Source organism: Falco rusticolus, chromosome Z (genome assembly GCF_015220075.1).
Source record: "Falco rusticolus isolate bFalRus1 chromosome Z, bFalRus1.pri, whole genome shotgun sequence".
Classification (NCBI taxonomy): Eukaryota; Metazoa; Chordata; class Aves; order Falconiformes; family Falconidae; genus Falco; species Falco rusticolus.
In genome coordinates this window covers 44,680,330-44,707,269 of record NC_051210.1, presented here as the reverse complement: position 1 = coordinate 44,707,269, position 26,940 = coordinate 44,680,330, and the positions used below count along the sequence as shown (strand labels likewise).

The 26,940-nt window shown below is 40.1% G+C and overlaps 1 protein-coding gene across 1 annotated transcript; it reads right to left on the bottom strand.

Moving 5' to 3' along the window:
- Positions 1 to 558: 558 nt before the first annotated feature.
- Positions 559 to 21,680, bottom strand: FAM189A2 (family with sequence similarity 189 member A2). Its single transcript, XM_037372626.1, is given in 12 exon segments — positions 559 to 756; positions 759 to 866; positions 1,785 to 1,848; positions 1,948 to 2,110; positions 2,112 to 2,235; positions 7,967 to 8,039; positions 8,658 to 8,787; positions 11,279 to 11,373; positions 11,493 to 11,600; positions 12,357 to 12,479; positions 14,390 to 14,500; positions 21,600 to 21,680. Coding segments are annotated over 12 exon segments (1,275 nt in total). The 3' UTR covers positions 559 to 661.
- Between the last annotated feature and the right edge of the window lie 5,260 nt (positions 21,681 to 26,940).

The following is a 26,940-nucleotide window of genomic DNA, read 5'->3' as shown; positions in this document are numbered from 1 at the left end:
CACTGTGACCTAGTGGTAGGTGGTAAAGATTGCCCAAACAACGTTAGGCAGTCACCTGCACATCTGCAGAGGATTTGAGATGGCTGCATACATGCTTCCAGCATGGATAGCAGCTGGTATGTGACAAGCGCCTACACTAGGAAGTAAATTGCTATAGGCAAAAAAAAAAAAAAAATACAACAACAACCAAACCAAAAAAACAGTGGAACTACAGTAACACATACCAGATGAACATAGGTATTGACACTGACCCTGCTCTCCAGCAAGATACAAAGTGCACACATGCATTAACTGTCCTTGCCTCACCACAGTAAATGAAGGCATAGGGCTGTTCTGCCATCTCTTGTCAGTTGAGTGAAAAAAGCAAATCTGTCCAAAGTGGTGACAGACTAGAGAGATGCAACAGGACAGTACCGTATGGGAAACAGACTAGTTGCACCTGAGAGCCATGAAGGCCAGCATGCAATCTCCTTAATAGGCTTTGTAGAACAAGCGTCCCCTTAGCAGCCTTGAGTGTGAGGGTATAAAAAAAAATGGATTATTGACACACTTTTTCATCTACTTGCCAAAGACAATTTTCCTGTGCAGGATTTATATCTAACAGAAGTGCTTTACTGAGGAATAAACAGAAAACAGCTCAAAAACAAAGACAGAAAGTGACTCAAATTATGGTTTCCCTGACAATGCCAATAAGACTATGATGCCATTGATACTGTGCTGTCTGGGTCTTCCTCTCCCCTAACTGGTCCTCATCCATGTGAAAGTAGTCATGTCACCGCACCCCTTCAGCTGCAGGAATCCAGGATACTGTCTGAAAGGTAACACGTGGGCACTTGATGACATGGCTTGCTGGACAGGTGCCATCACTAAAAGAAAAGAAAGTGTATCAGATTTGGTTTCAGGCTTTTGTTCCATTAAAATAGTTTCTTACCAACTAGGAAGAAGCTAGTTGTACTGTTGTCTGTTATTTTTTAAAGAATAATACAAAATGCTGAGACTAAAACTTCTGTTTGTCAAGAAGGTGTGGGAAAAGCAAACCCAATTGGGAAAAGGACTAAGAGTTGTCTTTTCTGATTCTTTTTTTTTTCTTTTTTTTTTTTTAATTGCACAAGAATTAACTCACACCAAACCATGGCATGTCAGGTGTTGCTTAATGGGAATCTAAATGGCTTTTGCCACTGGACTGTAATAACTTTCAGGTCAGTGCAATAAGTTTTAGTCTCATAAGGAATTTTTTTCCAGCTGTTCATGTCAAATTTGTTGAGGTTTTTGTTGCCTGTAGGCTCCAGTGGGAAATCTCACTTTATCTGCAGAGCCTAAATTACAGTCTTTGATGTGTTTTGTTTCAGAACTCAAACCAAAACCAGTTGTCACAGCAAATCACTTGTACCATGTGTGGATCAGCTCACCTATCCAAATTGCAAGCTACCAAAATTGCTTGTTTGATGAAGTCTATAATATCTGAAACTTCTGAATATTCATTCCATCAATGTAAGCATACGTTTTTCTGATTTTTTTCCTTTAGTACTAGGTCTAGTTGCTTACTCGAAGCAACTAAAAAAGTTGCTTCTAGTGGGTTTACATATAAATTTCCTTGTCAGCTTCCATTTATAATAGTAACTCCTTTGTAACATCTCTTCCATCTCGCCTGCCATGCACTATCATGTTATTTACAGTTCATGATTCTACCACAGAAAACCATCTCTTTCAGCTTTTAAATACACATATTCAGTGTTGCGAAAACCTTCCTGGCTGTGTGGTTGATAAAGCAAGAGACATCTCACCTGCGCAGCCTCTCACACACTCCCTAAATAAATCTACAGTAGCAAAGCTAGTTAGGTTCAAAAACTTTTACACACAAAGCAGAGTGACAAATGTAAACATGTACTCCCAAACCAAGGCCAGTGGGTTTCCACATCACCTAAGAAATACAAGTAACAAAACTACCTGCTCAAGGAAGGGGGCACTGGTGATAGCTTCTGCCCCATGTTTCTCATCTGATTTGAAAACAGACTTGATATTTTCCACACATTCATATAGGTCAGGGCTCATGCTACAGGAGAACTGCTCTAGGATCCTCGCCAGAAGCTGTTTCATTTCAATGCAGCACATACTCTACCAAAGATTGGAGTCTTCCCCTCAGAGCTCTTCCTCTCAGACTTTTCAGCAAAGTGACAGAGCAGCATTGTGGTTCTCCTTCAGTCTCTGTTTCAGCTTCATAGCTGAGCACTCCCCCTGAAGATAAAGATCAAACAAAGCAGACAATCCACTTGGTTCACAGTGCTGTTGTTCAACAAGTATCCCTTGGCATTTTGTTCCTGACTCAGTGATGATGCGGTGCACAGTTTAATGACGTAAAACGTAACAGTCTGGCATGATCAGGGCAGCATGCAAGGCTCACTTGTATTGGATTTACACTAGAGAAAATGCCTGTAAAATAGTCATACATAGCTATGGTTAAGCACATATCACGTGTCAAAGGGTCTGGAGGGACATTTCTGCGAAAACTATTTGCCATTTTGTGTACAACTGTTCCTTTCTCTTTTGCTTCTGTTCTGAACAGACCTGAAATGAGCATCGAGTGCCAGTGTTAACATACAGGTATACAAAGCAGGTTAAGCAAAGTTTGAAGGCTTTCATGATCTCTACTAAACTCTGTAACTTTCAGTTACTACCAGTGAAGAGGGCTAGTTACAAACTACCTGAAAATAATTACCAAGCTGGAAGCTAGTAATACTACAAAGTGGAAATGTAATAAAAAAAATTAAACAAAACAAACCCCAAACATTCAAAATTACCTTTTCAGGACTAAACAAGGGGCAAAGAGGAATCAATTCCACTGTCTTTGGTCTGAATAAAAATCCCCTGCCTTTGATCTAAATAAAAATCACCAGTTTTTGGTCTTGTTAAAAAATAAGAGCACCTACAGGTTGTTCAAGAAGCGCTTTAATGTTGGCTTTATGCCAAACACAACAGTACCCAAAGCAGATGCAAAACTTTCCAGCAAGAGCAGCACAAACTAACTTGGAGCAGCTTCCACTGTTCTGCTGCAGCTGCATCCCCTTTCTGCAGCACTCATGGATTCAGCTTTCAGGTCCAGTGCTGAACAGACCTAACCTCAGTTACACCAGGCCTAAAGAGCCCAGGTGCTTCTGACTGATGGAGTCTCTGTACAGCAGAAACGCTTTGCTTTCACAGCTATGAATAGGCTGTGTCATGTAACTACTGCTTCAGCAGCAAATTCTCCAGGGTGCTGTGGTGGAACTCGATAGGAGGAGTAGAGAAAACACATGATGTAGCAGACATAAAAACATTCCACAAAATAGTAAGTGTAATCCTGATAGGCATGCTGTCAGTATTCAGAATAAATGGTTGTTACTGACACGCTCCCTTCCTGCTTACATATTGTGAGTGTTTCTATGAATCAGCAGTTAATATGGGGGATTCCAACATCCTTTAATAAAAACTGCAAGACTCTTAACTAGTGGATTTTTAAGACTGTCAACAGAATCAAGAACTCTGTAGTCACATTAGCAGTTTTTCCACAGCAACTGAAATGGATTACTGACACTAGTGTAGATGCAACAGACTTCATTGGCTCTACACTGTAGGTTTTTTGTATTGCGTTTTCATTTTTGTGATGCTATGGAACAAGAAGAGACATGCAAGTGAAATAACCAAGATAATTTTGCTTTACATTGCTCACATTGACAACTCCCCTAGCAAGTTTTTAAATGAGAAGTCCTGTGTGCTCCCGCCTCATCTTTCACCATCCCTCCCTCCTCCCCAGAATAACAATGCCTGCTACAGACCAAGCAAGACTAAGGTGTTGGGGGGAGGAGATTTGGCAAAGCACAAACTGCTGATGTAGGTACTCTGTTGGGAGACAGTAGGTGATTTCTGCAGATGCTAGGTTCAGGGTACTAACCTACACAAATAATTTTTTAAGGACTCATAACATCAGCACTGACAGAGAAAACGAAGTCACCTTGCAGCAACCAGTAGCGCAGAACAGGTCACTCGTACATCGGTTCTGCAGGGGACTGAAGGCGCACCGCCGTCCTGCAGGCGCCCAGCTCCGTGAAAGGCTCACCCTGCTGGCAGGCTCGGGAGTGCTTTCAGCTGAGTAGTCGGGAACATCAAAGGTGGAGGAAAAGTAGTCAGAATAAGGTAGATCTTGTAGCAGCCGTTATTAGAGATTATTACTGATTTTTTTTTTTTGTCGTTCCCCCTCCCCCTCAAATCTGTAATGATTGGACACAAAAGCCTAGAGGTGCAAGTATGTGTGCGTATACCCACACTCACCAGTAACACTGGTCTAAAGCCTGCTTAAACGTTTGCAGAAACCTGTTCAGCCTTATGCAACTGGAATAGCAAAAAAATACAGTTCTGCCTGGTGTAAACCTTATCTCTAACTACCTGATCAGAGAGAAGGGAGCTACAGCTTTCTTGGAGTGGAAACTAAATCTCACAAAGCCTGAAATCCTCCTGCATATAAGCAGACGTGAGAGGATACGTTCACAGGGGCCAGTCACTGTTTGCAATTCAGTAGCTCATGAATCAGCCATCAGTCGCTATAAGGCAATTTAAAAACTTGTTTCATGAGGTTCTTTATTAGAAGAAGTATTTTCCTGAATTCTTGTGATAGGTTTCATCTTTCCAATTAGTCAACATTCCTCCTTTTCCTTAGGGTGGGATTATATACTGCGAGTCCCACAACTGCCTTTTAGAGAACAGGACAGGATGAAGCTATATATTTCTCACCAAGCCTGGTTCTATACCTCCCTCTGATGCCACCTGGCATATTACAGAAAACAATGCTCTTTCTCATGCAAGAGTAAAATACCAAATCAATTTAAACAGTCTTTTGTTCAGAACATGGCAAATGTTTGTGCTGCTAGTCTAATAGGAGTGTACCAGTGACCGGGGCATTTGCAAAAATTAAGGCTTTGATGATATGTAGTTGTTGAGCATGCCACCTTATCTCCTAAACAAATGCAACCTAGAATCTCTAAAGCAAAGAAACAGCGACACAACCTACATCAAGCAGACACCAGCCTTGAAAGTCAGTAGGTAGGACCATCAACAAAGCATGGTGGGCCAAGAATCAGGCAGGATTAAAGAATCCATCACCACTATAAACTTGTTAGCACCAATGGAGTTGTGCTAGCAGTCAGTTCTTGAGGCACAGTGCTGTTGGTACTGGAGAAGTCTTTTTATTAATTACTAATGAATTAAATTAATTACTAATTACTAAACAGATGATTGCCTATGATAATTATGATAAACCAATCTTACGATAATTCTTCATAATATTAATATTCTAAATGTCAGAGATGTAACTGGCTTAAGCCGGTGTGTACTGGAAATGCATATACCTAGTATTTGATAATGAAGACCAGCTTCCAAACATCCCCAGCCATCAGCAGAAGGTTGCATGTCTTCCTACTACAGTTGGCAGGGAAAGTCCCACTTTGCTTGACAGGAGTACTTTTCAAGTCAGTAAAACAACTTCAGCTGGCACAGAGAAGCTTACAGCTCCTTGTGCAGCCGGCAGTCAGGACTCCCCCAGTTCTGCTGACAGGGAGTAGTGTGTAGCTTTAACTTCCATCGGGAGCTACAGATCAGTTCTGGTGATGCCAAGAAAATCACAGCACCATACACAAATGCCCTGACACTACAGGCTACCAGCATAAACTGAAAGTTCAGCTTTTATTTATAGGCTGTAACTCTACACATCAGCTGAGAGAGACGATGGAGTTCCTCTGCCACAATTCCAGGATATCCCCTCATTTTGTGTTTCCCTCTTGCTGCGGTTTAACCCCAGCAGGCAGCTCAGCCCCACACAGCTGCTCAGTCACAGCCCCCATAGCGAGGTGGGGACAAGAGCTGGAATGGCAAAAGTGACAGAATTCATGGGTTGAGATAAAGACAGTTTGAGGCAACAGGGATGGGATGACCAACAAAACAAACTGAAGAAAAATGAGTGATGCAAAAGCAATTGCTCACCACCAGGTGACTGACATCCAGCCAGTCCTAACTGTTGAACATGATGTTATACAGCATGGGTCGTCCCTTTGGTCAGTTGAGGTCAGCTGTCCCAGCTGTGTCCTCTCCCATCCTCTTGCTCACCCACAGCCTGCTTGCTGCCAGGGGGTAGGGTGAGGGGTGGGATGTGGCAGGGGGAGGGGAGGGGATTTGGAGGCAGAGTAAGAGATGGAGCAAGCCTCAGTGCTGTGCAAGCATTGCTTAGCAAGAGCTAGAACATTGGTGTGTTATGAACACTATTTTGGTCACAAATCCCAAACAGCACCATCTGGGCTGCTATGAATAAAATTAACTCCATCCCAGCCAGACCCAGTACATCTCCCTAAATATAACGAGAGGAAGAGATACTGCTCAGCATATTTCCTTTTCTTAAATTAATTACCCCTAGAAAGCCTTGGCATCAAAGAAGCAACGTTAATATTCTTTACTGAGATGCTCACTTTTTTCTTTATCTGAATTTAACAACTAGGCTGAGATTTAAACGTCTCTCTACAGATCTTTTTAGGGGGGTGGGGGGTGGGGGGAGATGGAGAAGCCAGTTAAAAGTTTAGGGAGGAGGGTACAACTTAGGACCTTTGCTTAGATCTGCTTGCTTCCAAAGGAAGTTTTTAAATGCAAACAATACCTCAAACAATGCCTCATCATAGCTTTCATTTTTTAAAACAAAAACCCAAGGTTTTCTGACTCTCCTTCACAAGTTGCATTTTCTATAGTATTCTTTTCCTGTTTGCCATTCTCATAACTTTAAATAGTCACCATGCAGCCTTATTTTTGACATCCTATTTTCATTTGTGCTCAAAGAGCCCCAAGAAAGCAAGAGCCATTTTATCAATAAGAATTCCTTGAGAATTAAGATTTTTGCTACAGCTCTTCTAAATTTTTCTGGTTATCACAACTGATGATATAACAGAAGCAGGCAAGTACTTGTCTTCAGAGGTCTCAGGCAGACTCCCGAAGTGTAAGGGAACTTCAAAAGACTTGGTTTTTGGTTAAAGTATGCTTTTATGTAAACATATTTTTTTTTCCTGCCACCACTTAGTAGGGACAATTTCAACTGATAAACTTCACACTAAAGTTTTCCTACAGCTTGAGAAGTACGTTGGCTGAAGAGAAACCGCAGTCAAATAGTAGATTTGGGACTTCCCCTGCCACCCCTCCCCACCAAGTGTCTTTACTGTCTATATTCTTGCGGCGTGCATGTTGTGCAGGTAGGCACATAGCCATCTGTTGCACAACAGATATCTGCTGCATAATGGCAAGTTCAAATGAAAAATAGAACAGATTTCCACTAGGGCTGTACTGGAAAAACTGCCTGTGACTTACCTGGGAGCCGGTAATATTTAATTGCAAACGTGAACGATGACAGATTAGGCTAAAAACCAACTTGGAACCACTTCCATGGTTTTCTAAAACAATACTGAGCAAAGTTTGATGAGGCCTCTGTAAGTAGTGTAGCTACGTCCTGTACCTGTATGTAGAAACTATTTAGTAATTCTTCCAGTGCAGGCTGAAGAACAGAGTAATTCTCACATTTAGCTCAACACGCTATGGTATTATTTTATCCTTTTCCTATTTTTGTCAGTAACAAAATGTCAACAGGCACCATCGTGAATATAAAACAAATGGAAGCACTGGAGCTGGACGTAATTTCTTACAATGTATGAATGTAAAGTGCACAACTACTTTGTAGATTACTAAGAAGGACATATATCTTTATTTTCATATCTTAAGAGCAAACAACTTTTCAAGTATTTTAAACATTACTCCCTGTTCCTACCGCCTAAAACAATCGCGGTTCTGTATCTTCAGCTTGCAATATGGTGGCTGCCTTTCAAAGAAATAATAATGTTGCTGCTACATTGAGTCATCTGGGTTGGGTAGGACTGTTACAGACCAAATTTTAAAATGTGTTTTTTACCTTGAGCGGCCTGCCTATCACTCACTTCCCTTGATTCAACAGCAACTTCCATGACCCTTTTTAGTGCACCTTCCTAGAATAAAATAGAAAAGTTGAAAAATCACAAGCCACTATCTTTTTTCTGGTACTTCCTAAGAACTGCAACATCCATCTTACAAAGTGAATACTTTTGCTTAACTGCACAGGGGCTATGTGATACGGGTTTAATTCCACTGCAAAACCAAGACCAGTGAATGTATAAATTTAACGTTCATGATCCAGGTCAGCACGTGTTATCCTGGCGAGTATTTCTGGGGGGAAAGCACTGAAAACACTAGTGAAAAAAGATCAGTGAGCATGGCAAAATCATGACCTAGTCCCACATGGGAGGAGTACAGGTGCAGAAGGGAATTAAAGCAAGGAGGCAGCACAGGGGTCCTCTAGAATAACCAGCAAGAGGTGTGCTCCACAGTACATTTTGCTCCTTCTGCCATGCCCCAACAGAGTTTTCCAGCTGGGGAAAACTTTTCAGTTCTAAAGGTAAGTGATAATTAAAATATTCAGTGATATTTACAGAAACTCATATTTGCAACCAAATATATTCTCCTGCTACTCTGGAATGAAAAGATACCTGACTTATGTTTAACATGCCTCAGTGCAAACTTACCTTTATAGTGGTCATGTTACGCTTTTAAAATCCTGTGAGCCATACCTGCTCAGAGTTGCTCTGGCTCCATGGAATTTCATAAATAGGATGTTGCTTCAGAGAACAAGACACTTCAATGTTTTTGATTAGCGCTCCATAACCACAGGGCAATAGATTCACATCAGAGCCAAGAATCCTGCAACAAATAGCACCAAGAGACTCCATGAGTATGGATTTCCAGCTGAAAAAAAAATCACCTGCTACCAAACTCCATCGGGTTCCCTGTGCCAGCTCAGATTTTGAGATCGCAGCCACAGCTAATGAACTCGTCAAGAGCTGCAAGAGATTTTCCCAGAAGATGGCAGGAAATGGCTCCTAAGGAGGTGCCTCTCCAGTGCTTCACCAGAGCTTCAAATGCCTTTGGGCAGTACTGCACCTGGGAACCCATTTCAGTTTTAATTCAGAGATTCAGTTTTGTTTCAAGAGATTCAAATACAGGTGTTCACTCAAAATGCAACAGCCTAGCTCTGATTTTTGAGAACTACTGAATTCTTAATTGTAATGGAAATTCGAGATACTTCTGATCTCATGTTTTATGTTCAGATACAGCTGCACAGAAAAAGGTAAATTCAAACTAAAGGCTATCTTTGTGAAGATGCTTGATTAAGGATATTATAGTTGGATCAATTCATGAAGGCTTGTATGAAGAAAATGTATATCTTGGTTAACTTTACTTCTGAATTTTCAAATCGCTCTCCAAACCCCTAAATACAGCAGAAATCCCAAAGATCTTTTGCTGTATCATCTTCCTAGGATGTAGCTCTGAGAGGGAAGAAATCAGAACAATGCCTGGAGAAAAATGACAAATGCTGATTGTGATAACATAAGTTTACATTACACCATTAACCATTAACACTGGAAGAGAGCAGGGCTGCTGAGGGGACCCTCTCCACACAATCTTCAGAGAAGTTTGTGAACCAAAGTGTCTCAATTTTTCTCCTCTTTTAATACATTTTTTAATTGCTGATTTGGTACTGAGCAGGAACCTCAAGCAACACACAGAAGTCCATGTGTTTTGCTCTCTGGACCCGTGTCAGGTTTACAGCTATCACTAGCAGATGTGATCTCTCTACAAAGAAATGTTACACAAGAGCAAGTCCTTCCTTCCAGAGTTTAGGGCTTCTCTGGACACTGGTTGGAGGGAACAAAGATGACTGTGAAAATTATTTCTTGCAAGCACAGAGGAAAGAGCAGAGGTAATGGAAGAGCTGCCGGTGGAAGGCTACTTACAGGGGAAAAGGAACTGGGGACCAAAAGGCTCTTGTCAAGGTATTGGAGGGACTACATGGAGAAATTTGAGGAAAAGAAAGAAAAAAATTTGATAACCGGTCATTGCTTTTTTAGTCTTAAAAATGGTGGAAATAAAACATGTTAAAATCATTTTTCATTTCAGCCTATTTCATTTGCCCCTAAAAGCTTCAAAACAAGATTGGAGAACAGGGGAGGTTGGTGCCTCCTTGACATTAATTCGTCACATTTTTCACATTTTTCCAGTACGTTCATGCTGAGCTTACATTCAGTGTAGGCCACAAAATTATATACTTCTTGAACTTTAGTTTTATTTTTAAACATGCTTGATCTGGCCTACCCAGATTAGTCACACTTTGAAAATTAAAATTGCATCCAAAAAGTATACCATGTTAAAACTTATTGCAGAATGTGCAACTAGAAAAGCATTCCCTTAAGTCCCCTAATATAAAAGTAATTTCCAGGATGTGCATGTTTGTCAATTTATTCTTTATTTCTTTATTTCCACTCTTTATGCAAGCAAAGCAAATTTTTGTGTTAGTCAAAAAGTTGGCATCTTTTTGAAGTAATGGTACAGTAAAGGTAGAGAATAGGAGTCAAAGCTTTTTCAGCGAACCCCACTGCCGAGACAGTGCGTCAGACCGTAGGGAGGCTCTGTACCACTGCTGGCAAGCAAGACGTGAAGGGGCAATGCACATCCTTTGCCACTTCTTTCCCACCTTCTGCACTCATACCTCAGCTGAACAACACCGTCAGGGCTTTGTCCTCCTGGAAATGTTAGTGTTTCAATAGCAGAAATACATTCGGTGGTTAAAAAAGAACTGTCAGCAGCACAGGGTTTCAGTTTGAGGCACACACTGAATTTGAGAATACACAACTTGGACAAGCAGATTTGCATTTTGGCAAATGCCTCTAGTCCCCAAATGATATTTTAAACTGGACTGGGGTAGATTTCTAGACTCCAGATGACTGACTTGCTGCCCCACATGGATTGCCTCTTCCCTTAAATTCACATGCCTTAAAACACTTTGTATTCTATTTTCCAGGTTGTGCCTGGCTTTCCGTCACTACCCTCACCTGCTCCTGACAGCATCATAAAAGTTTTCAGCCATGTCAAACTGCAGTACTTCTCTCACCCAGAAACAGAAATCTACAGATTCTAAATTGAAAACCACAAAACTATACCACTCACCCACACCATATATACACTGCCTCCTAACTCAACGGGGTTTTAATTCTTTTTTCCCCTTTTTTTTTTCTAAAGTTACCAAACTTTCTTGGTTAGTAACAGAGAAAATGGTCTTGAAAAATGAAGATTATGCAAATCTTCATTTGTTTCCAAAGACACTAAAGGAAGGTAAGAGAGTGTAGAGGTTTACCTGTGACTTGCTTCTGGAGAAGAATCACAAGCTCCAGGTGCAACAAAATCATCAGGAACAAAAACATGATTTTGGTCTCCAATCTGAGACTCATCCTAATCAAATGAAACTTCTGTTAAAAACCTTCCAAGATACACAAAACTGCTGGGCTGTTTAATCTAGCAATAGTGTTAGTACTGCTGTTTATAGCAGGCAAAGTTTTGCTTTCACTTACTATGATGGTTCTTCTTGTTGCAGAAATCTTTAAGTAACACAGGGCAGCTGCTATCAAGCAGATCATGGTGCTTACAGCATTCAGAGCACAAAGAGCAATGCAGACTTTCTGAAGAACATGAAGATAATGGAAATTAAAGATTAAATCAAAGTATTTGTAAATGTCAAAATAATAACAAAAAACTAAAACAAACGCAAATACAGAAAACACAAGGTTGATGATGACAATTACTTCTTAGAAACATATGTGATGAAGTCTTCAGGACAAATAATCTCCAAGACTGGAGTAATTTGCAAAAGCTTGTTTTGCCCTATTGTACTTCCTGACAGAGAGATCCAGACAGGTTTAATACTGCTCAGATGTTACTTATAGTCCATCTATTCATCCAAGAATTATAAGCTTCCTCTTAACTTTTCTGTGGAAAATCCAGATGTGAGATAATCACCATTAAAAAGAAAATGTTAGCGCACTTTTATATTTGAAGGTGATGCTGTTTGGAAGTTGTATTTTAGCAGTTTGTAAGGAATTAAGGCTGAGAAGATAAAAGACCAGCAAAGACATCAAATCATAGCTAAAACTTACACTGTATTTAACCATGCAATCATGTCTGAATTAAGCTGTAGTTCTGGTTGCATAAAACACAGACAGGACAAGAACTACATACCAGATCAGCAATGCACTGGTCAAAACCCAGCGATGAGAGAAAAAAACCTGTTACAGAACCATAAAGAGCTTCTGACCAGTGTGGAAGACCAGAAAAATAACAATTTTTCACAGTAAACACAGCAGTTGCCTCAGCACTGTACTCTTGCACAAGTGTGGACATTATCAAAGCAGTCATATTGAGCAGTGTGTGCAGGGTGCATTGAGAACAAGGTGAGCAATACTGCACGGCTTCACGTGGTATAGCTTCAGCACTATCTCTTCTGTACATTCAGTGCAATGTTCTTCACAGCAGAAACAAACCTTGTTTTCACCCATACCCACCTTTAAAAACACAAAACTCCACTTTTCAATTTATTGGCTGTTTTATGTGACATATTTATCGGCATAATATAGAGCCTATGTGTTAAACTCTACCTCTGGCTGCAAAGCAGACTGGAAATACAGGCTTGTAAAATGAAATTTGTACCATTTGGTAAGCCAATGATTCATGCATTATAAAGCCATATTCTGCAATCTTCCTATTTGAAAGGAAGATTTACTGATAAGCTCAAGAAATTTAAATACAACTTAGTTGAAATCAAAGCTGCACTGATTACTAAGCAATTTTAGTATCCATGCTCCTTCAGATTCATAGCAGCCTGAAAATTCTTTCTGTGACTGATGTGTAAGCCATTGTATATGGAGTGCACACCTTTTCTTTGGTTCATGAGTATGTTTTGCATCTCTATGGATGGAATGAAACCCAGAGGTAAAATTTCAACGCAGTCAAATCAATAATAGTTATGTTGGTACACCACTGTTGTTCGTAACTTTAAAAACTAAGATAACATTAATTTGAAGTAGAAATTCAATGTTTATCTATCTAGAGATAATAAGGGTTTAGCTGTCATACTCTCTAGAGTCATAGTGTCAAAGGTCTTCCACATACATAAACCTCATATATAAAAAAAATATTATTTCAATAATGCCTTTTGGCTGTACACAATGCTTGAAATCACAGAGTGCTCCAAAACTCCTGAAATGTTTAACCATCTCATTTGGAATAACATTAGCAGTTCTCTGTGCTGCTTTGGTACCTTGATATTGGGTGAATCTAGATTGCCAAGTGCTTGTAATCTTGGACTCTCACTGCAATATACCTACTGGCATGTTAAGGAACAAACAATAGCTTTCTTGAAGCAATAAATGAATGAAAATAAATATTAAAAAATCTTTCCATTAACCTTTTAAGTCCTTCAAGCCTTTACACACAATTATCTTTATCCCCAAGTGACCCTGTATCCTTCAATTTCAATTATTCCACAGTTTCTGGTTCATAAATAGACATTCTTCCACTTCTTATGACACTGATTTCAGAAAAGTCATTTGCATCCTGTCCTTTCTTGTGCAGATTGCCTCTTCCTCAAGTAGAAATGTTCTGAAAAACTATTATGTTTTGCTCTGTTTGCTCTACTTTTATTTTTTCATCACAGTTCTTGATGTATGGTATCAACACAAGTTTTCCTCACCAGGTGAAGCAAACCTGGAAAAATAATCCCACGCACAGATTATACTGACCAAGCTTTCTGTAGGTAGCTCACCAGTACCCACCCAGCCTTTTTTCAACAGTTTATCTTTGTTACATTACTATAAAAATCCTTTATGCTAGTTCTTAAACTACTATGATATTAAAAATCAGTGTATAATGCCGCAAAAAAAGATTTTCTAAGGTTATATTTGGGATTCCCTCCTACATGGCCCCATAAAATTGTCTAGAAAGCCTTGTACCAAATCAGCTGCATCTTCAGACCCTGAAGACAGAAGCCAGCTATTAATGAAGTCAAACAAAACTATTTCTGGGCTAAGTATGCTAAGAATAAAACCTTTCAAAACATCTTTTTGGGGTCTTCAGCTTTGAAACATAACATCTTTTATTTATATTTATATATATTTTTATATATATTTTTATACATATTTATAACACCTTAAGAAGACTGCAACGTAAAAAAAATCAAGTGTTTAGGAACACAGACAAAAAAGTTCTCTTGTGGATTTCAGTGGGTCTGTTCACAATTTGAACTGAATCAAGGCCTGAAAACAGACAGGTGGGGGTTTTTCCCCCACCATGCTGATCTGTATTACTTGCATCTCTATATTAGTACACTTCGTGATCCCAGGACAGCAAGCTTACATGGAAGAAACACATGTATAATTTCTGTGATGAAATACATATAAATCAATACGTCACTCACCAAATTGCATCTGGGTATACTGAGCAGAAAATTAATGCCTTGACACCCTAATATAAATACAGCCAGGTTCAGCAGAACACAGATGACAGAAAGCAGAACAAATAGTTTAGCCTGGAACAGCAAAAAAAAGTTAGCAGTGGTGCAGGGGCGGTCTGGAAACTAGGACCATGCGTGGCAATCAGTTAGCTGAGGGGAATTTGCTCGAGCTTGTCTAGACAACGATTAACATGATGGGGCATGTTTGCAGAGCACAGGGGAGTGGGAGACGGATGGCGCCATCCTTGGCGCCAAGGAAAGGTAACACCTTGCTGTTAATTGATGGTAGTTAACCACCAATCAGGGATTGCCTAGTATGCAATGCTTAGCTTCAAGAACCAATTAGTTTAAAACGCGCAGCTTCTGAAAGCGTATAAAAACGCGTGCTTCTGTACAATAAATTGACATTTGCTTGCATCAAGCTGCGTCCCATCTCTTCATTCGCCGCACAGTGGGAACCCAACTTAAGGAACCTATTGGTTCCACCTTGAAGTAGAAATCCCACTCTCAAACTGAAGCTGGGAATGACACTCCCCTTCTCAAAACTCCCCAGGACTTCAGTGCCCCAGGTCATTTTATTTTAAACCAGTAAATGGTTACTCTGTCTTCTCTCTCTCCTTATTCTGCACAAGCTCTGCAGTAGTAAAATACATGCAACTACAGAAAAGTGCAGCCAGCTAAAGGTTTTTCTGGAGTGCAAATATTTGCAAGCCATCCGACTTCCACTGTATCTCAGTCTTCTGCTGAGCTTACCTCTCAACACATTTACATTAGTAAGAAACCTGAGAAGGAAACAACTTAAGACACCAGTTATTCTGCAAGAATTTCCAAAAGTATTTTGCAGCACAAATAAATGAAAAATATTTGTCCCAGTACAATGAGGACAGAGACACTTAAGGGTCTTTGGTTATATAATTTTATTTCCTCCTGGCCACTAAAAATCAGAACACCTCCATTCATAACTCGGACAATAACTTCAGTTTTATAAACCATCTAAAAGACCAGCAATGACAGGAGTAACAGAGTACTTGAACAAGGACAGGCAGAAGCAGTGTATAAAATGAAGTCTTACCTTCACGTATGCCATTATAATCTGCAATCTGTGCTTATGTGAGATGTGGGATATGGATTTGAAACACATATAAGAACTTTTCCTGTCCCATTTCATACACGCAAAATTTTTCTGCACTTCAGGAGAGAGTATTATGTGTACAACTGCTTCTTTAGAGGCAAATAAAAATAACAGATTCGTCTCTTGACATATTTAAATTTTAAGCACTCAATCCTGCAAAGCAAGTGTCAGGTTTTTAATGTCCAAAAGAATCCTTGTTAATAACAGTCTGCTCAGTCAAATTCCTTTGTATCAAAATGGTCTAAATTAAAAATGCAAGAAATGACATAAAGTTAAGACAGATTTAAGAAAAAAAAAATCACACAATTTTTTTTGAAGAAACATGTTAAAATCTAAGAAGAAAAGGAAAATTATATTATAAATATGCAAAATAAGGATGATAATTTCTACCTTTATGTTCTAATAAATTCTACCATACAAAAATGTAGTTTAAACCTATTTTTTATTATATGTATAGTCCATTTTTGACTGCATAATCTAATATGCCCGCTGAAGAGGCAGAAGATAAAAATAATTCTACACACAATCTAAAACACCACCAAGATCTGAACCATAACTACAACATTCACTACTACATATCCAATAGTGGACAAAATAATCTATTGTACTTTAGAGTTGAGAGAAAAAAACCCTTTTCTTTCTGCTCCATAACTGGTCAGCATCTTCACAGAATCACTGAGGTTGGGAGGGACATCTTGAGACCATCTAGTCCAATCTCCTGCTCAGACAGGATCATCTACAGCAGGCTGATGAAGACCAGTTGGTTTTGAGTATCTCTACAGATGGATACTTCACAAACCCTCCAGGTAACCTACCCCAGTTTTTGACCATCATAGTAAAAAAGTTGTCTTTTGTGTTCAGATGGAACTTCCTATTTTTTTCAGTTGTGCCCATAGCCTCATCCTGTCAGCAGGCACTACTGAGAAAGGTCTGGCTGTCTCTTCTTCATTCCCTCCCATCAGCTATTTACAGAGATGGAGAATATCCCCCTTGAGCCTTCTCTGCTCCAGGCTGAACAACCCCAGCTCTCTCAGCCTCTCCTCAGAGGAGGGATGCTCCAGTCCTTTCATCATCTTTGTGGCCCTTCACTGGACCTGCTCCAGTATACACATCTCACTTGTACTGGGGAGCCCAGAACTGGACACAGCACTCCAGGTATGGCCTCACCAGTGCACGAAAAGAAGAAGGATCACCTCCCTCAGCCTACTGGCAAGTCTGCCTAATGCAGGCCAGGACACCATTAGTCTTCTTTGCCAGAAGAGCACTTTGCTGTGTCATGGTAAGCTTGTTGTCCACCAGGATCTCCAGGTTCTTCCCTGCAGAGCTGCTTTCCAGCAAGTTGTTCTCCAGTGCATACTGGGGTCATTTCCCCGCACAGGCAGGGTTTTTCATTTCCCCTTGCTGAACTTCATGAGACCTCTCAGCCCATTTCTCCAGGTCCCTCTGAATGGCAACATTTGGGTTTTCAGCCATTTCTCCCAGTTCTGTATCAACTGTGAACTCACCAAGAGTTTTCAATGCATGTCACTGTCTATTTATCTAACATGCACCCTTGCCAATTTATTTTACAGACTATATTATCCTGCGGATACAAATTCAAACATCTCCATCACTACTCACCTACAAACATAAATCAGGTGTTCCACTTCATCCCAGTGAAAGATCCCACCCACACGTAAACCAGGAGAGTACTCCTCAACTTAGAATAAACAGGCAAATATGCTATTTCAAAAGACAAACCAGAAGTAACTAGTCTTAACTGAAGTGATAAAAATGGAAACAACTCGAATTATGGATTTAGTATGGCTCACAGCCTACATCTTCTGAGCATTAGATACACATGGACTGTGAACAGCTACAGAAAATCTCGAGGAACATTTATATGAATTAAACTATAGGGAAACAAAGTGTATTCTAATATTAGATGCAGTATTTGCTAATGCCTTGCATGGATACTGTCGTCCAGGTGAGAGGTCATCATGTATTTGAGGACTCTGCAGCAGCATAAACTTGCAAGATAAGGTTCTCACCCTATCACCCATTCTGTATAGGTAGATTGCTTGCTGTCCTGCTGCTACCACTATTGAAGCTAATATCTAATGCCAGAGAAGAACTGCTTTCACCTTAATAGGCACCACATACAGGACTGAAGCCCAAGCAGGCACTTAAAAATTAAATGAAAAGAAAAACATTTGGTCCGCAATTATTAACTCTTATATCTTATATATTCTATATATATACTTTATAAACATCCTTCCAGGAGAAGGAAAGCCAATATATTATTTTTCCATATGCAAAGCAGCAAGAGCAATAATTAAGCATTAATTACGGGACCTTACTAATCTTCTATCAACTGTGAGAGCTATTTATTATACCATATGGAGACATGTAACACAACTGTCAACAAAAAGAGCCACACAGAAGTAAAAGACAGACTAATTAATTTAACTAAAAGTCACGTACTTCTAATGCAACATTAAAACACCCCATATAAATGAGAATGTTTTTCAGCATAAAAATAAATTATTAAAAAAAATAATCAGAGGAAATCTGACTTTGACCTGATTATAAAAGCTAAAAGCATATTTCTTTTTTTTGCTTATACTGACTTTAAAACCTTTGTATGAATACCATTTATTGACTTAATGGTGGAGACCTGCATGTGAACCAAAATATTAGCATTGAGATATTTTACTTCTAAAACCCAGATTAAAAGGCACTACTACAGTAGTTCTCACCAAAGCCAAATGTCTTTCTTTATTATGAAGTACATGGATAGGAAGAAATTTTCTTTGTAGGGTTAGGGTTATGATATGCAGGTGCTGTTCACAGTGTTTTATATTGTTACTAGAAGGGCTAAAATTTAAGAACACCACTTCGCTAGCACCAGAACTAAGTATTGTGGTCTAAATACTAAATCTTAGTTCCATCTGTGTAAATTATTCAAGGTACAGATATCAAGAAGGCAGTAGCTAGCCCTAAAAATCTTTATTTTACGGCTGCTGGGAAATATTTTTCTTCTGACAAAATTTTCCAATTAAATTAAATGTTTGCTACAATTTTATGCTTCAAAAATTTTCAAGGTTTCAAATAAATACTTGAATTCCATAAAGTTTTCTGTTTTCCAATGAAGATCTGTAAATTTTTGTCACAGACCTAAAAATATTAACATTTTTTAATTTAAAAGAAGTTTCTAATAAAAATTTCAAATCCTTATGTTAGCACACTGTAAAACATGAGAATAACCAGACTGAATGATTCATACTGAACGTGCAACTTGGACTTTTCTGAGTCAAACCCCACAAACCTTTACATGAAAACTGATGACATGTATGAACACAAAAGCTGGCACACTAGCTAACAGCAGAGACGTAAAGTACTTGACACAGCTGAAAGCCTGAATTGCATTCACCCAGCCTGCATCCACATTGTTAACTACTTGACTCCATGCATTTGCAGGCATCAAACTGCTCCCCAGCACCTGCAGCTGCCACACTTTAACTATACCCAGCACAACTGCCCTGTGTTTTCCTGCAGGCTTGCACTCCTGTCACTTTTAGAATCACAGAATCATTTAGGTTGGAAAGGACCCTTAATATCATCAAATCCAACTGTTAACCCAGGACTGCCAAGTACATCACTAAGAACATCTATGCATTTTTTAAACACCTCCAGGGGTGGTGATTCCACCACCTCCCTGGGCAGCCTGTTCCAATGCTTCACAACTCTTTTGGTGAATAAGTTTTCCTAATATCCAATCTAAACCTCCCTGGTATAACTTGAGGCAGTTTCCCTTGTCCTGTCACTTGTCACCTGGGGAAAAAAGACCCACACTCATCTGCCTACAACCTCCTTTCAAGTAGTTGCAGAGAGCGATAAGGTCCCCCGAATCTCCTTCTCTTGCTAAACCACCCCCGTTCCCTCAGCCGCTCCCCGTCAGACTTGTGCTCCAGACCCTGCACCAGCCTCGCTGCCCGCTCTGGCCACGCTGCAGCACCTCAGCGTCCCTCTTGCAGCGAGGGGCCCAAACCTGAACACAGCGTTCGAGGTGCGGCCTCACCAGTGCCCAGGACAGGGGGACCATCGCTGCCCTGGTCCTGCTGGCCACACTGTGTCTGGTACCAGCCAGGGTGCTGCTGGCCGCCTTGGCCACCTGGGCACACTGCTGGCTCACGCTCAGCCGGCTGTGGACCAGCACCCCCAGGCCCTTTCCCACCAGGCCCTTTCCAGCCGCTCTGCCCCAGCCTGTAGCGCCGTGTGGGGCTGCTGTGACCCAAGGGCAGGACCCGGCACTGAGCCCTGTTGAACCTCACAGGAATGGCCTCGGCCCATCGCTCCAGCCTGCCCAGGTCCCTCTGCACAGCCTGACTGCCCTCCAGCAGGTCAACGCTCCGCGTCCCTACTCGGTGTCATCTGCAAACTTACTGAGGGTGCACCCAAAGCCCTCGTCCAGATCATCGGTAAAGACGTTAAACAGGACTGGCCACAACACTGAGCCCTGGGGAACCCACTTGTGACGAGTCTCCAGCTGGGAATATTATTTTAAGTATCATTTAAACAGTAGTATCAGTACTATTAGTATTACTAAGAGTATTTTATATTATTATTATAATTTATTTACTAATTAGATAATAAATACTGATTTGCCTAAGCAGAATTTTGTTGTCATGTATATGCTAGATGAGAGGATTATAAAGAACCATGACATTAAATTAGTGTATTCAGTAGGATCCCTCTGACCAACCACCATAGCTCACCAGTAAGCGTTTAGTGCGGCTGATGAGATTAAATAATACTAATGAGTACTAAGACCAGTATTACTGGGACCATTGCCGTGAAAACTGTGGAGTATGTGGTAAGTGGAAAGATTTAGGGCAAAAGTTTCTAAAGGAGAGACAGAAAACTGAATTTACTCTATAACAATATTGGTCAGGTTTAAAAGGTGGAAAATCAGAACAGACTGAAGAAAGGAAAGGACAAACCAGGATTACATTTGTACTTGATAGAGAGGTTATCAGACAAACAAAGCGAAATATCTTTTCTAGGAGGTAAGAAAGTCTTACCCAAAAACACTGTAACGTATAAAACCAGAAACAGCCAACTGGAAGCACAAATGAAATACTAAAACTTAGAAAGTAAATTACAACCCCAAATAATTACTGGAGCTCAACACTGACTATGGTGTCAAAAGACACTCATGAAGAGAAACAAGGTCATGGGGGCTCTGATCATTGCTTTCCATACAACGGATACCCAGTCTGGGGCCACTCCTGAGAGCCTGGAGATGGTCATATCTGAGTGGCTCATTCTTCCGCTGGGTACACAGGGACCATTAGCCACATGTGACTCATGAAGCCCCATACCCTTGTTCCATTCCCATGGCAGGCTTTGGGGAGCTGGGGCCAGAATGGCTCTGGGTTCAGAGGATGCTGACACGTTCTCTAGGGCTACAATCTGCCTCTACAGGCCACCACATACTCCATGTCATGGAAATGTGTCATGCCTGGCCAAGATGGAATACCTTGTAATAAGTTTCACTGTATTTTTGGCCATTTCTTCTGGTTTCTCATGTGGAACAAGTAATCATCTTCTTCCACTGCTGCTGTCCCTATTATGAATAACAATTACTGTTCCTGTTCTGAGCAGCAGGATGAGGCTGTTGGCACTGTTAGCGTTCATTTGAGTGCTCTGTGTATTTGTCTGTGTTATCTGTGTGGCTGGCCATGTGTAAATATGCATCTATGTGTTGTGTACACACGCTCTGTGTGCATGTGTCTGCTAGGAACACGCACTCAGCCTCACTAGCAGCTGGACTTGGGGACATAGAGCTCCTGCAGCCTCACCTCACGTGGGCTGCCGGATCTGTTCTAATTCCACTAACTGATGGTTTCTCACGAATCTGATGGGTTTTGTAGTCTTTCCTCAGTCAGCTTCTGCATGTCAAAATCAATAAACATAAGCATAGACCATAAATGCAAATAAAAGTATTTTCCTTAGAAGGGATAGCTACAATTTCTGTGAACAAATTGAACGTTATCTTACCTCATCTGTTTTATCATCAAAACAGTTGTTAATAAATACCTGTAGTTCATAAGGAATTACCATCAAGATCACAATGTCCATCTCACACCCATCTTAACCTTGCTACCGTTCTTTCCAAACTGTGTATTTCGACTAATTTTGGTTTCAGCAGTATATCTTTGGGCAATATGCCACGTTTACTGAAATCTGCTGATCTGCTAATCAGGGCTCATGGCTTCTCAGCTGTGGAGATATCCTACTTTGGCGGCATAATATATGTGATGCAGCAAGTCAATAGGGCCATTTCTGTATCAGTTGCCAAAATATCCCCATCAAATACACATGCACCACACACACTCCAATGCTTCCTGTTTCTGCTGCATTTATAAAATAGAATGCAAGAATTCATCAGTAGCTGTGCCTGGGTGAGATTCATCAACAGGTAACAAACCAGACCAAACGGAAGTAGATAAGCTTATCCACAATTCTGGGGGTTTGAAGGGTCACTAGCATTATTTCTGAGCTCCAATGGCTTTGCAGAAGTGTCACCCAGAAAAAATCTGTAGCAACTTTATCCAAATGCTCAGCTCCTGTCACAATGAAGCAACAGTGCCACAATGATACTGCATCCTTTTTTATACTGCTCTCTTTAAGCAAGGTAAAGAAAGAAGGAAAAGGGATGCAAACAGTAAAGGCATAATATCCATCTGCAACTTCAGCACTGTTAAGGAAGCTGATTTGATCAGCTCCCTCAGAGATTTCATGCAACCTGCTTAGCTTCATCATGTCTCTTCAGTTCTCAGCTCATAGTTCATCAGGGCAGCAGATTTCCCTTTCCAGAACTGGACATAGTGTTTCCAAAAGAAAAAGTCTCCACTAAGTAACCAGTATCCTCTTGTGTTCATGGCGAGCAGAGGCCACAGTGCTGGTACGCTGGAAGGCCGTATTTCAGCCAGGCTGCCCAGCTGCTTCTTCCAGACCTGGAGAACAACTTATTGCTCTACCCCAGCTGGGCACACAGAATTCTGAATAGACATTGAATACACATATTTAGAAGAACATAAGACACAACCATCATGCTGAATGCAGTCATTAAGAGCTACATATAGGACTAACTCATCACAATGGAAAAGACTTTGATAGAATTTCTGGTCTGGCACCATCTCCTGTTTGCTATCGAAATAATGAAAGCATCTGAAAACAGCATTGCAGGGGTTTATTAAGCTGTGCCAGTGATGGACTCCATGCTAGCAGAGTAAGAGCCACCTCTGCTGGTTGCAGAAGAAAAATGGGACTGGACAGATTTGCTGCTCAAAGAAAGAATAAACAATACGTCCCTGTGCCTCCACCCAGATGAGCTAAAGCCTCCATTGGACTGTGTACAGGAGGGTGAGACTGTGGAGCAGCCGACTATGTCACAGAACCCAGAGAAAAGCCACAACAAAGATTGGTTTTGACCAGATTGGTCAAGTTTCAATAATTCTGCATGAAACTGAATGGCCATTGTTGGGGAACAACAGAAAGCAGAAAGGGGCAAGGGCCTTTCAGGTTTTTTTGGTAGCACAATCCTTCTTTTTATCCCTTATTCTGCTAGACAGGGTAGAAAATCTTGAACCGATCATGTAATATTTTTTTTCATATAATAGGAAAAGAAGAGTAGAGAAGGTAGAATTTCCTTGTTGGAACAAAAGAATAGATGCATCTCAGATGAGGAAACTTGTGCTGCTCACTATGAATTGCTTTCATTAAGTCTTTTTACATTCAGCTGGAGAGAGTTTTTTGGCATTAAAGCTTTTGTGTTCCTGCTGTATGTTCTTAGATGTGGTTCCATTTGAACTTCAGTACTATGACCTAACTCCGAAATGGTTACATACTGCCTACATGAGCATACAGCTAACAGTTCAGCTGTCCAATAAGCTAAAACAAGAGATAGTCACCATCATCAGCTCTTCCCTGTGATTTCCCAGCACCCAGGATCCTTCTGCCATTCAGTTCATGGGCAGTTCTCAGTGGGTAATTGTACAGTTCTTTTTTTTTACTTTTCTCCTGCTATCCAGTATGTGGCTCTGCCTTTTATTCCAGTCAGAAGTAGTAGACAAATATGCATTTATTTACTTTTCATAATTTCCAGAAGAATCTTCAGTGCACTCTAGTGTCTGTAATTATCTCTGGAAATCTGGAGAGAAGTATCTGTTGAAATACACTGTTCCCTGGTCAAGCTGCTATGCCTTACTTGCTTGCTTCTGACTGTCTCTACAAACATCAGGCAATAGACTTCCAGATAGATTTGTAGTGTGTGTGATGTACTAGACTGTGTTGTGCATGAAGTTCACCTGTTTGCTTTCTTTGATGTAGGAGTGAGAGAAAATCATTTGGGATTTCTTTTTCTTTTGTTTTCTTCCCCTACAGAGAAGTGGTTCATGGGGTTGGTTATGAGTTTGGAATCCATCCCATATTAAACTCTTGTACTGTGGCTTTATTTTCCTCTGAGAAGTTTTAAGGGAGAGGTGTTGGTTCCCTCACCTCAGAAGACTTTGTCACACAGAAAAAGTACTACTCCTTTACAGTCTAACAGTGGAGTCCAAAGGGAGAAAAGTTCAGCTTGCACTCTTCTTGAAGTATCAGGGTGACTGAACTCTGGAATAATGTTTTGGTATTCTGCAGGGTGTGGAGAATTTATACAATGATGCTCATGTATCCTCCTTTGACTACCTTTGGGTCCCCATGGAAATTTCTGCTAGCACACAGTAGACTTTGGTCTTGGAATGACCCCTACAGGTTGCTTTCCTTATGCCCCATAAAATGTTGAAGACAAAAAAGGATCTTTTTATTGTCCTATTTTATGGTGTTTTGTATTAGCTAACAATTATCATTTGTGATTTATCTTTAATGGGGTCAAACTCTTCTCCCTATGAGCCTAGGGCAGCAGTTCTCCTATCCTATTTTCCTTGTGCTGTCTGATGTGCGTATGTTCACTGTTGCCATATAATAACAATGACATTTCATGTAGTTAAGTTTCATTACTTTCCAAAGATGCATGTAGGCTGAAATTTTACCAGGGGATTTCAGCCCTGTTTAATTCCAGGGAATGGAGTGCAGTGCAGAAACTTTCTAGTAAGATCCTATTGGTCCATCAACCCAGTTGTGCTCAGCAAGGGAAAAGCAGTAACACCTTTACAAGTGTTGCAGTAAATATTATTATGGGAATCAGAATAAAAGACTCTTGCAAGAATTATTTAGTTTCTGTTCATACTTACTATCCTTTCCCGTAGTCAAAGTCTAAATTAGAAATTCTAAACCCTTTCAGAATATATATACTTATTTCTCATTTTCATAGACAATCTCACCAGTTGCTCTAAAGTACCAGAAGTTTAACAACACTAAAGGGATGAGAAAGGTCAGGCAATGAACTGGAACATAGTAAATTCTTCAAAATATGAAATCTGTGACTTCAGAAAACTTGACTTTGTTTTGCCATACTGCTTCACTCTATCTCCACCTTGCTACTAGTCAGGTTATTGCATTGCTGGATCATTAACTTTCTTAAATGTTCCTCTTTTCTATGTGACTTAACATTTGTGTATTTGTGCACTCTGCCATTGCTTACCTGCAGCTACTACCTATAGAAATTTGTGTTGCCTCCTGAGATAATTCTTATGAAGAAGACTCAGAAGCAGAAATACAAACTGTGTGGATGCAGGGATTTTTCCTCAATCAAGTCAGGGGTTTTTGGTGTAAGTCCGTAATGACACATCTTTATTTTAGGTGTGTTTCAGCACCATTTTAGACACTTCAGTGTGTAAAGTATTCCCTCATTCCACAAAAACATTCAATAGAAAAAAAATCTAAAAGGCTTGTTCAGTGGGAGCTAAATCCTGCCCTGTATGGTTGTTACTTCTGGTAAGAGATTGGTTTATTTCCTAATAGACAAACCTATGGCACTTTATCCCATCCAAGAGTTTTGCAGCAGTTTCAGCTGTGTATTCTAATGAATTATAGTTGGTGTAAAAAGTAATTCCATAATGTCTAGGCTCCATCCAAAGACCTAAAAAACATGATTTTACTTTCTTTTAGTAAGTATATGTTGCAGTAACTGAGGAAAATAAGATACAGCTTATATTAGATTATATAGGTGCTGGTCTAGAAATGTCTGGAAATCACTGTGGTTGCTTATAAAACTTCAAGGTAAAGTTAAATATATTGCAGTAAAATAACTTCTCTGCAAAGATAATTAAAAGATGATGATCTGTTCTTTTTAAACTGATGATTTCGAAAGAAAATTCTAAAAAGCGATTAACTGACTTGGTTGCAAATTTAATTTAGAGTATTGTGGAAGGCAATATATTGCATTTGGTTTCTTGATTCATGTTAACATCAGCTGAAAAATGAAGGTCCTTTCTGACGTCTACAATAGCTAGTAATAGCCATTCTGACAGGCACAGAATCTAGAGTGTAACAGCTGATCTGGGAGACCTGGTGCTACTTAAAGCTTTTCAGGGATGTTACTTTGAGCTATCCCTAGTCTGGGGTCCTGTGGCAGCAGCTACATACATCCAGCAACAACAGTATCCTATATATACTTCCCACAATGTTGGGGTGTAAATGACAGGAATCTAGAAAGTTGTCTCAATTATGTTGTCATTTATCTCAGTGATCCAGGACAAATGTCCTTTAATTAGCCAATGAGCCAAATTCTGAAGAGACAAAAAGCAGTTTCTCAAGACTAAGGGTACCAGTAGACACTCATAAAAAGGGTATACTGATTCATCTTGGGGTACAGAGTGTGTGCAGATATCCCCACAATAGGGATAAGTAATATTGGATAAAACAATGTTGGTAAATAGGGGTTAACATTCAGAACACCATTCAGAATATGAATTTGGTGGAACTGCAGAGCTTTCAGTTTTAAGCATTAATACTGATCAATCATACTGCAAAACAGCAAAAAATTATATTACAGTACATGCGATGATAGTCAGTGCTGTTTGTTATACAGCTGCTCCAATGTTTTGAGTTTGTTGCAAGGCTGAAGGGTTACTCGGAGAGTTTTAACATGATTTTCATGTTAAACAACTTTACTGGTCACTTGTCTTTATACGGCTTGCTAATTTATATGGCTGCTAAATTATCATAGCCCAGTTAACTTATGCCAGACAACTTCAAGATCTGCAGCATTCAGGGCTGCTCCAGCTGTTCATACTGATCCCCAAAGAGTTCCAACAGTTCCCTGACCTGCCCTCAAGGTAGCAATGAGACTGAATTTTCTTAAGCCAGTAAAATTGAATTTGTACTATGGGTGTATTTTTGTTATGTTTGTTTCCAATACAGTGATTACACATCACTCTAAATTGAGAGAAAGAGT